This window comes from Pieris brassicae, chromosome 14 (genome assembly GCF_905147105.1).
Source record: "Pieris brassicae chromosome 14, ilPieBrab1.1, whole genome shotgun sequence".
In the NCBI taxonomy this organism is placed as follows: Eukaryota; Metazoa; Arthropoda; class Insecta; order Lepidoptera; family Pieridae; genus Pieris; species Pieris brassicae.
This window is the reverse complement of record NC_059678.1, coordinates 5,038,966-5,051,440: the sequence shown is the minus strand read 5'-3', so window position 1 is coordinate 5,051,440 and position 12,475 is coordinate 5,038,966. Positions and strand designations below refer to the sequence as shown.

Genomic DNA, 12,475 nt, shown 5'->3' with positions numbered 1-12,475 from the left:
TATTTTTATAAATCAATCTGAATGAATATTTACATTCGAAAATAAACGGTGTATTATTATTATTTATTTTCCTTCACCTTTCGTTTGTTAAATGTGACAGAAATTCTATTAGTGCACAGCCAGTTGTACGACCTCAGGTATTAGAGTCGCACGTTGAAGCCACTAGGCCAAGAATAATTTGTTTCCCCAATTTCCTTAACCAAAAGACTGACGTGGTCAAAATTACTTTCATACACTGAGCCCTTAATTCTTTGAAAATGAAGCAAGGTCAGTTTGAGATAAATCCCGACCCTCAGAGGGTAACCATGAGTTTTACATTTAAAAGACTTTGATGTAATTTAACTTTGCATCTCTGGCCTTTTTTTTATGCAATAGCAGGCAAACGGGCAAGAGGCTCACCTGATGTGAAGCGATACCGCCGCCCATGGACACTCACATTACCAGAAGGCTCGCAAGTGCGTTGCCGGCCTTTCAAGAATTGGTACGCTCTTTTCTTGAAGGACCCTAAGTCGAATTGGTTCGGAAATACTTCAGTGGGCAGTTGGTTCCACATAGTGGTGGTGCGCGGCAAAAACTGCCTTAGAAAACGCTCAGTTGTGGAACGACGGACGTCGAGGTGATACGGATGGTATTTTGTATTTTGCCTTGACGTCCGATAGAATATATAATATGTCCTATGTATAGTAGTGATGAAATTCACTACATTTTTATTTTTTATTGAGGGTCTAACGGGCTGGCTCACATCTCAACCCCTGAGATAGAATTAATATCAAAACAATAAATGATGATACAGATAAATGAACTAAAGATGGTATCCAAGATAAGGCAAACGAAACCAAAGAAGTCAATTGATCCGATTGGAAGACTATTTTAAAAGTAGAGCCTATTAGTATTGAGTAGAACACTCCAGAACAGACTTCAGTAAAATTCTGGTGGCCTATCTCGACAAGCAAACACCAAGGTTTGAAATATTGGCCTCATCTCTAGTATAGAACGCTAAGTAACTAAAATCAAATGGATGAGACCAGCACAGGGAATCGTGTGGGGGGGGGGTGGACTTTCTTTTTATCTTTTCTTGAAACATTCCTCTTTATAAAAGATTCATAAATAATTATGTATCTCTCAAGATCGTACAGAGATACAGGTCGCGTGTGAGTGCAATTTGAAGGATTGGTATGCTTGGAGGCATAATGTTTAATATTTTTAAGGCAGTTTTTGACGCACTATGTGGACCTGTCCACTGAAGTGTTTCCGATACAATTCGACTTTAGGTCCTTAAAAGAACGTACCAATTCTTAAAAGGCACTCGCGAGCCCTCTGACTGTCCATGGGTGGTACCACTTAATGTAAGCCATCTGCTCGTGTGGCAACACTAATCTGGCCATAATTCAGAGAAAACACAGATTTAATAATGAAATTTTTGAGTATATCTCAGGCCTCAAATCATATTAACCCTACATATAAGCCACAGTGATGCGGGGTGTAAAATTAGACGAGATCAATACTTTTGCTTTCTGCTTTAAACTATTATTATAATTCTCTAACAGCGTAAAATAATGCTGTCATTTTAAAGATATATGTGGTGAGAGAGTGGTGTTGTGGTGCAGCATGTGTGTCCCTGGAGTCTATTCGCTGGCGTGAAGGAAAACATTGTGAGGAAACCGTCTTGCTTTAGACCTAACACGACGGCGTGTGTCCGACACAGGAGGTCTACATACTTGCCTATTAGATTGAAATGCAGAAATCGGAGGCCCAGACCTTTGAAGGTTATTGAGCCACTGATTTCTGAATAAGTACATATAATGGTGGGCTGACTCTTTTTTGATAGAATTTGACTGGATTAGTCAATAGCCATCGATGTGATACAATTCGTTTTTGTTAATAATTTTTCTTTTCTAGAAAAAGATTTGGTAAGAGATAGAGAGTATCGTCACGCAAGAAAATTACTTAGAGTGGAATGAATGGAATCGCACGAGCTATAGTTTTTAATCCGGCCAACATTTATTTATCTACTTCTTAATAATTATTTTATTTACATTTTTTTTTCTTCATGACTTAAACTGCTAACTTTTACTACTATTATTATTATTTGTTTCTACTGAGTATTAGATTCTTATTAGTTTTTTGCGACTGAGGCGCAAACTAGCTGCTGTAATCTCGATTCGTCAAATGAAATTAAAAGACAAAGTCAAAAACGATGTGATACGAAGCCATACAAAAAGACGTTATAACATACATTGCGACTGAGGCGCAAACTAGCTGCTGTGGTCTCTGGCAGAATGACCAGCACTGTGGAACAACTCCGCTCCTAACCATAATGCTGAGCCAGGGCCAATTACAACCACAGCACACACGCATAACACAACTAAACCTTTTTCTTTAAAAAGAATTGTTATGTCTCTATTATCATTATTGTTTATTTTTGATTATTGTTTTTTTTTATGTGTGTTTATGTGTGCGTTTGTTAGTAATAAATATTATATCTATGTCTATGTAAGATTTATTTTTATCACTTGTTTGCAGTTAATGTGGGCACGATTAGTTTGACAATACCGCGTCTATATATTTTTTGGAAATTGACACTTTCCAAAAAATATAAGTTTTTTTTATACGGTATGCGTATGGAACATTCCTAGGTCCAAGTCCTTAGGGACTCGGTATTAACTAACTCTCCCGTAACGTTTTTATAGTACGATTTGTCTTCCTCAAAATAAGTTAAAGTTTCGGCGATAACCTAATCGTCATAACTGATCATAACCCTTTAGGTTAACCTATTATCAAATTAATGTAAAGTTGTGTTTGCTCCATAATTTACAAATCTTAATAGGCCGACGACGCACTCGCGAGCCCTCTGGTATTGAGAGTGTTTATAGACGGTATCACTTAAGCTCAGATGAGCCTTCTGCCTGTTTGACCCCTTGTACCATAAGTACCAATGCCTAAAAGGCTGGCAACGCACTCGCGAGCTCTCTTGTATTGAGAGTGTTTATAGACGGTATCACTTAAGCTCAGATGAGCCTCTTGCCTGTTTGACCACTGTACTATAACAACCAATTCCTAAAAGGCCGGCAACACACTCGCCAGACCTCTTGTATTGAGAGTGTCTATAGACGGTATCACTTAACCTCAGATGAGCCTCCTGCCTGTTTGACCCCTGTACTATAACAACCAATTCCTAAAAGGCCGGCAACACACTCGCCAGACCTCTTGTATTGAGAGTGTCTATAGACGGTATCACTTAACCTCAGATGAGCCTTCTGCCTGTTTGACCCCTGTACTATAACAACCAATTCCTAAAAGGCCGGCAACACACTCGCCAGACCTCTTGTATTGAGAGTGTCTATAGACGGTATCACTTAACCTCAGATGAGCCTTCTGCCTGTTTGACCCCTGTACTATAACAACCAATTCCTAAAAGGCCGGCAACACACTCGCCAGACCTCTTGTATTGAGAGTGTCTATAGACGGTATCACTTAACCTCAGATGAGCCTTCTGCCTGTTTGAGCCCTGTACTATAACAATCAATTCCTAAAAGGCCGGCAACACACTCGCCAGACCTCCGGTATTGAGAGTGCCTATAGATAGTATCACTTAAGCTTAGATGAGCTTCCTGCCTATTTGACACCTGTTCTATAAGTACCAATTCTTAAAAGGCCGGCAACGCACTCGCGAGCCATTTGAGGTGTGCCTCCTACATGTTTTCCCTCTGTGCTCAGTACTGGTGATATTTATCATTTGTGTGTTGGAAAAACATATACATATAAATCTATTATATATATTTGCATATATATGTTAATTTGTATATTTAAAGTTACATACTTGATAAAACAATTTATATTCTGTGTCTGTCAGCCTCAGGGCGACTTCCTCTGGAAAATGGAGAAGTGTCCTCAGAGACGCCAGCTCCTCATAGCTGTCTTCAACACCTGCAGATCCTGGAATTCGAAAATTTATTTATAATGTATTTCAAGCGATTTAACACGCATCATGTTTGCTTTATGGAGAAAGAACAGTGAACAGTTCCTCCAACCTAAAGGTATCCTCAACCAGTCTGACCGACCCCAAGACCTAGGTTACTTCTGTTTGAATGGAATCTTGCAGTATACAGCTTCAGATCAAACTGTTTTGGTGAGCATAGCTCGGCCTGCTCAAAGGAATACGATAATCATTCGTTACTTTGTCGATAATATATATATATATATATATATATATCCGACATTACATAATATAAAAGAGGAACAATAAAGCCTTTATGTATTATTATATTATGTTGTCAACATTTTTTAGTCATTAACATCTTCTGGTAATTTTTCTTATAATTTGAAGATATAGGAAAATATTTTACCAACGACCGGAAAATTTCAAATAGTCAAATCGAGTGTTAATTCTGTTATAATAACGAAGAATTCTAATGAAGGTCTGAACTCCTAGAACTCCTAACTGAATTTATAAATAGTGATTTTGTTAAAGCGTTTGACAATGTATAACATCTGTGCGTACAATGTCTTTGGAATTATTAATATTTATCAAAGGCCGGATAAAGTCATTACCCAACGCTTTGTTGAATAATTTTATTCGTTTCCACAACACGTTCCAAGCAAATTCAATTTTAGTTTCTATATTTTCAATTTTGGCCGACATTAATGTTAAATTTATTTGGGGCAGGGGCGTTGCCAACCGATTGTCAAGCGGGAGGCAGTAGAAGCAAGAACGAAGGATGGGAAAAATATGAATTATTTAAATATTGACTATGAAAGCAAGTATTCTTGATTGTAAAATCTTCTGTACTTTGCTTTAATTATATAAATGGTGTTCATATACATATACATTTTTAATTTATCTATATGAATTTCTCATTTTTTTTTCTGTTGTGTTTGTTATTGTTCTTATGAAAGAAAAAAAAAAGAAAATTGCGCAAAACAAATAGAAAATTTAAGAATTCTTTTGTTACGATAGAAATTTATTTTTTAAACAAATGCTTCGATCGTAATTATTATATTGATAAAATACATATACAATAATTGCAGTCGCTAATTATTTGTGGCAATAATCTTGAAAATCCATATTTTTCAGGCCAGTTATATGTCGGAATACCAAAAAAAACTATTTATATACGCGCCAGAAAAACAAACAAATAAAAAAATGCACGCTGTTGGTTGATGTATTCGTTTGGTAGTTACATATTAGAACATGACGCAATCGCATAACGTCTTGTGCAGTAAACGCAGTTTTTATTTATTTATGTCATCATTAGCACGTATACAGTGTGAATATAGATATACAAATACATGGAGTGATCATATACCTTAGTAATAAATTAATTTACAAAGAAGTTTCACTTCTGACTTTTTTTACGATTTCCCCTTCCTATAATTCTATATCTAAGTATAGCAACGTATGTACCTTCGAAATCCGTGTCAAACGCCTGCCCTGTTGAGCCTCCACTGGGGCCAGGTTTGGACCCGTCTCGCATTTCACTTAATTCACTACTTAACACTACACTACATTACACACATAACACAGCGCCATCTAGTAGCCAGTTCACAGCATTATCTGAAACAAAGAAAATACATTATGAATTTGATTTGGTGTTTAAGAGTTAATCTGGCGGTCTAGTGGCTTCAGCGTGCGACTCTCATGAGGTCGTAGGATCTCCGGCTTTCACCAATAGACTTTCTATGTGTGAATTTGACATTGGCTCTAACGGTGAAGGAAAACATCGTGAGGAAACCGGTTTGCCTTAGACTCTGTCCTTGGAAGCACTCTGTGCTTAGGGCAATTATTGTTATATCATATTTATATAATAAATAATTAATACGTTTGTATTTAATTAATAGTATTAATAGCAATGATACATATAGTATTTACTGGTTCTTAACCCAGTAATATTAAATTAATTTATAATTAAAAAAGTAATAAAAAAATGTGTGCGTGTACTAGTGTACACACGTAAGAAGCGAAACTTTATGACCTTATTTTTCGAAAAATGATCTACTATATGCAACTTTACAGAAATTAGCCAAATAAAGTTTAACAAAAGGCTTTTTATTATCATAGACATGAATACAAATAATACAATTATCTCATTTTACCTTATTACTACTAAGATCATTACAGAATTTCATTAATTGTAATAGAATTATTACTATCACTGTTATCGTTATTATATATTTTTGTTAATAATGGCTTCGAATCTACCATGGTAGGGACAAAAAAAGATGGCGCGTAACGGAAAAATGTGACGCGTAACGGAAGAATGTGACGCGTGACCGAAAAAATTTATGATATTTTTTTTCTAACGTCGATAAAGAAGTTTCTCTTCGAAAAGTAAATAACAAAACAAATTTAAAAAGTTTGGTCCCTGTGCTAGTGTACCTTTAACGCTATCAGCATTTCCTCGCTGTATTGAGATACTTATTGTTGTGGAAACCACCAGCTCTGGGGTCACTGTTAGAACCAAATACCTTAAATCATTAGCCTGCATTTGAACCCCTCGGCCCAATACTACTCAAAAGGGAACAAAATCAAAGTTTGTGTATATTATATTTGATGACAGTTGCCGACAACCGCGAGCCTTCTACCTGCCTATCAATTTACATCAGGAAAGTCTTCAGCTCGTGCCCTATGACATATCTAGGTCAATCGCTACTGGACATGAGAATTGACATTTGTCGTGGTTTGTTGGAAAACTTTCAGAGTTGATCGAAGTAATTTCGCCGACTGAATATTATGTAGAGTCGGCAAATGAAGAGCGGGAAATTGGCAAAAATATAATATACACCAACTTTGATTTTGTTCCCTTTGGAGTAGTGTTGGACCGTGGGGTTCAAGTCCAGGCTAATGATTTAAGGTACTAGGTTCTAACAGTGACCCCAGAGCTGGGGCTTTCCTCAACAATAAGTATCGCAATACAGCGAGTAAATGCCAGCGTTAAAGGTACACTGCTACAGGGACCAACTTGTTAAATATGTTTTTAATTTTCTAAATCTTAATTATTATTATTAGGTTCCTACTACAATGGTTAAGGATATTGTAACTACTGTATAGTTGTGCGATATAATCAGGAGATATGAAAACTTGGTTTCCAGACCTAAAAAAGGTTGTAGTGTCAAACTATGAACTGATGTCTAATGTATATGTTTCTCATCTTACAATAAAACTGTCATCAAAAATGACTGGGTAGACTTTTAAGAAACCTTTCGCCTAGATTATTATTTTCTTTGTGCCTACATAATTATTTATAAGCACCCTGATGGGATGTCGTTAATCCTTTGGAAGATGGGACTGGGATGCGACTTGTGTGGAAACGTTAGGCCCGTCAATTCCTTCGGCCAAGAAAAATAACAAACGCAAATATAAGTCCTATTTGCCAACTACGATTTTGTTCCCTTTGGAGTAGAGACTCTTGGATCGTGGGGTTCAAGTGCACAGCTAATTAATGATTTAAGTTGTCGCCTGGTAGACAATACCAGTGACCTTAGAGCTGGCGCTTTCCTCGATCAACTAATGCGAATGACTTCAAAGACTCCCCTACTGAGAGGCTACTTCTGTGGAATGCATGGATCTGGCGGACGTCTTCTTAAGTTCTCATGTCATTTTCACACGTGTGATGATGGAGAGTAGAAATAAAATAGATGCCTATTTGTACATTGTCTAAATTAGCAAAATCTTAACAATTTATTAGGGGTTCAAATTACGATTTTTCCGTTTCTGCTGACGCTACTAAAGTTGGAGCAATTCATCATGTTCCATCTGTTGTGACTTGTACAAGTTAATGAGTTGCGACGCATATCATAATAATAACCTCATTTTTCAGTGATTCATCTTATTAAGTGCTGTTGTCATCTCTCTACTTGGGTTTCAGCCTGCAACACATTGTCTTCAGGAGTTCCACGACAGTGCGCTTTATAAGACACACACGCTAGGAAGTGGAACCAGCAGCTATTCCAGGTGTTTCCGAACCATTACAACGTTCTTCCACCAAGAGAAGAGTGGACCACAAAGGCCAGCATTGCACTTGCAACCGACAAAGCGTTATATAAGACACACGCCATGTTCTGGAACCATCTGCTATGCCTTCGATGAAAGAGCGTACCTTAAAGGACGGCATCGCACTTTGTAACCTGGTGTAAATTTATTCTGGGAAACTCTCTCCCTCTCTGGGAAACTCGATCCCGACACCGAGCGAGTTAAGACCGTAAAACCCTTATACATGCTCAGCCAAGCAAAGCAGGGAGACGTCGTAAATGATAAAGCCGGAGTTATGGTAATAGGCCATGTAAATTGTAACATAATTCACCAATAGGATCTCGTAAGGAAATCTTTGAATCAACTCAATTCTCGGAGGACTAGGGATGTTTATATATTTTATATCGATGGAGCCGAATATAAAAAAAGTTTATTATAGATTTTTATTTACATTAAAAACGTAATGTAAGAGTATTTTTATAAGTTCAGTTGTGTTGGGCACATTGAACAAAGGCCGTAGAACGGGTGACTGGCGTTGGCTTTCGGCTGAGACAAGCCCAAAAGCTGGCGCGGCCGCAGGTGGAAAATAAACGGCATAAAAATAAGAGTCTTTCCTCCATCTTTGATTTTGTTACCTTTGGAGTAGTCATGGGTCGTGGGGTTCAAGTGCAGGCGAGTTAAGAAGTAAGTTGGCGCCTGGTAGATGGTACTGGTGACTCCATAGCTGGTGGTTTCCTTAATGAATAATCGCAATACAGCGTGGAAATGCCAGCATCAAAAGGTACACAGGGACCAAACTTTTTAAATTTGTTTTAATTTTCTATTGTTACTATGTAGGTTAATAATATTTTAAATACTGTATATTACTGTGTTGGAAATTTAAAAATTAAATATCGATAATATTTGCTAGGTACATCACTAGCGTCACAGCTGTGTTACATCTCCTAAAACCGTTCGCGCTGAAACCTTCTAAACCTACATTGTGTTTTATTTTTATCAAGCGTTGTTCGTAGAAATTAATAAAACTGTATACTTGTGAGGTTATAAGCGGTAAACTCTGTTTCTACTCAACCGATTTTAATTATTCTTTTACCATTGGACAGCCAAGTTATTTGTGAGAGTTATAAGGTGTATGTATTAACCTGAAAAGTATTAAGAGTTTTTAGTTGTAGTCGAATTTGTAAAGTGAGACGAAACAAATTGCTGTTTTACTATGATACAAATAATGATATGTCAAACAAACACAGAAGTTTCCGCTGTTTTCACCAATAACTAGAATGATTCATGAGGTAGGTTTAGGTATATAATATACGGGTCACGGCGGCCTATACACGTAGTACGTAGCCGGGGCGGGTCGTTATTGTATAGATTACTTTTAAACAACTGTTGGATGACTATTATTACGTATGTGTTTTTGAACGCGTTAATCAAAATCTACTAAACGGATTTTTGTACAGTTAACACCGTTAGATAGATAGATTCCTAAGGAAGGTTTTTGTTTATAATTTTTATATTATTATTATTTTATGTATACTGACGGGAGTATAATTTTGTCAAAGACACATCTGCATCCTGTTCATAGAGGATCTTTGATAATCTGAGACAAATCTTTGTTTTTAATTATTATTTATATTAAATAGTTTTATTATTATTTATTACTTAAGGTGTCATGTGAAACATGGTGTAATGGTTGGAGCTCCTTACTTGTAAAACTTGTGTAAAACAAAAAACTTGGCGATTAAAAAGAGTGGGTGAGAGTTTATTGCCAGTTCTTCTCTTCCGTTCTACGTCCTTTTGAGAACTGGCAGTAAATGTAAAATTAGAAGTGTTTAATGTTAAACTATGTATGTCTGTCTATTTTTGTTCTATTTAGGTATTCATTTTTGGACACGACACATAGCCCCGTTCCACCTCGCTCGCACAAGCGCAGAAGCTGGCGTGAGCTGATGAACAGATCAAATATAGAGTTCGATTTAGATTTTGTTCCCTTTGGAGTTTCAGGCACTAATTAAAGATTGTAGGCGCCTGGTCCTGGTGACCCCAGAGCTAATGTTTTCCTTAACGAATAAGTATCGCAATACGCAAGACAGTATGAAGAATACACAGGGATCAAACATTTTAAATTTAGTTTTAATTTTCTATTTATTATTACTAAATACGAATATTGTTACTGTAAATTTGTGTTTGAAATAAAATCGTTTCATGTTATAAAATAATAATGTCAGATTGTATCAAATGCGTACATTTTTACGGATCAAACGTCACGAAGATGTGCAGCGTTTTCGTCGAAGAGAAGAGAGAGAGCGATTGAGACCGATTAAATGAGAGTGAGATAGGGAGATCGAGAAAAAATACACGGTATTAGTTGATGTATTTGTTTAGTAGTTACATATTAGAACTTTAGAAGGCAATCGCATAACGTCTTGTGGAGTAAACGCAGATTATTATATATTTATATTATCATTAGCATGTATACAGTGTGAATATAGATATACAAATACATGGAGTGATCATATACTGGTACATGATCATATTGGGGCTTTTACCTTAGTAATAATTAATTTACAGAGTTTGACTTCTGACATGAGTAATTTGTATGCACGCACTTTTATTAAATATAATATGGTTGCGAACTAGCCTACGGGACGCCCAAAATGGCGGTAATCGCAGCCCATAGACACCCATTTTTAGTAGGTGTGTTGCCGGCTTTTGAGAGAGGACTAGACTCTAACTTTAAATAGTTGTAGGTACGAACTAGTGGACTTCACAGTTCGCTATTTCTAAAAATGCCTTGTGACACGGACTGTGGAATACTTTCAGCCATTGAGGTGCTGTTGGTGAAATTTTGAATTCGTCCTTTGGTTTATAGGACAAGTAGCGACTTCCACGGTTTGTTTTATGTGTATATATGTTCACGCCTTCTTCCCGTGACAGCAATCACAGATCTCCACTTACTCTTGGTCCTCTCTCGCTTCATCCTCTTCAATTACATTCATGCTAAGCATCATCATCCAATGCATTAATGTCAAATAATCTACAAATAAACATGACCAAAACTAAGATACCCATTTTCAGACCAACACAAAAACACAAATAGACATACAATACAAAAACATTAAACTAGAAATAATGAGTGTGTCTTTTAGGTTTAACGCTAGATACATTTACATGAGGTTGTATGGAGTGTACCCACTTTACCCAGTAATGATAATAAATAATTCCAACTTTGTTTGTCTTGGGTATGGTGGGATACAACAAGTTAGATGTAAGGAGGGACCTTACTATCACATTGTATTCATAAGGTCCTTAGAGGCAGAATATATAATGCGGAAATGTTGGAGAGACTGGGGCTGCGTGTGCCAATCGATCGCAATTGCTGGCAGTGCCTCGGACGCGTAAGAACTTACTCAGAGAAGCACCATTTACGCGTGTCTTGCGCACCCTAAATATTATTGTTTGTGAGACAGATGTTTTTATTTGCACACTGGCTGAATTCACAAGAATTGCATTAGTTAAAAAATGGTTTAGATTTTAAGTTTTTACTTGTTATGTTTTTAGTTTAGTTTTCTATTGCATTAGTATTAAGTTACTGTAAATATAAGATATAAGGAAATAAATAAATTTTGTAGTTGGAAAGCACAGATTGAAAAGTTACAGAACAAAATAGACAGTTTCGTGTTTGTGTTAAAACGATTAAGAGAAACTGTTAATCATGATACGGTATTGGCTGCTCATCATGCATATGTTTCATCTATTATTAGACATAGAATTGTTGACATAGTTTGGGTAAATTCAGTCGAAGTTAATAAGATATTTAAGGCTCAAAAAAATGTATTAGAGCAATTTGTGGAGCAAACTGTATTTATTATATATAGTTGTACCTTTATTTAAGAAGCTCAAAATTGTATCTCTTAGCCACATACATATTTTTAAGTCGAAGTAAGAAGTAGACATGGGGAGAAATTGGCTGTGCCGAAAATCAATCTGGAACTGTTTAGAAAAAACACCTTTTGTGTGGCTATTAAGGTTTACAATAATTTACCAAAATAATTAAAAGATCTTCCGACTAGAGTCTTTAAAAATCAACTTGTAAAACTGTATTACTCAATAAATGATTATTTGCGTGAAACACTGTAGTTATATAAATTTAATAATATTTGATATTATATGTACGATACAAATACTAAAAGAGTTGACCAATTCATATGACTAATAACATTGTATGTGGCAGAATATGAGAAATTACTATTGTACCACCTTTTTGTACCATATTCTTGCAATAAATTGTTATTATTATTAAGCACTTTTGACTTGTCCCTTCTCTGGTAAGTCCTTTGGTACGACAAGGCCTATCCCACCAGACTTCACCCTCCACAGTTGCCATGTCCGCATGGTGACCGCTTTTCATCTCATCCATTCTAGATGTCCACCTATGCATTCCCTTTTGTATTCTTGTCAAAACGTACTCATTGAATTTTTATATTTAAAAGTTCGTTAAACGAAACG

General features: G+C 36.3%; 1 protein-coding gene across 1 annotated transcript in view; it reads right to left on the bottom strand.

Annotated features, from left to right (window-relative positions):
* Positions 1-5,525, bottom strand: part of LOC123718025 (1-phosphatidylinositol 4,5-bisphosphate phosphodiesterase epsilon-1-like) — a 95,064-nt gene extending 89,539 nt beyond the window's left edge. The window contains exons 1-2 of the mRNA XM_045674374.1: positions 5,405-5,525; positions 3,821-3,936 (exon numbers count right to left, since the gene is read on the bottom strand). Coding sequence (XP_045530330.1) covers positions 3,821-3,936; positions 5,405-5,474 — 186 coding nt within the window. The 5' untranslated portion in view covers positions 5,475-5,525. The remainder of the gene's footprint in view (positions 1-3,820; positions 3,937-5,404) is intronic.
* Positions 5,526-12,475: the final 6,950 nt, after the last annotated feature.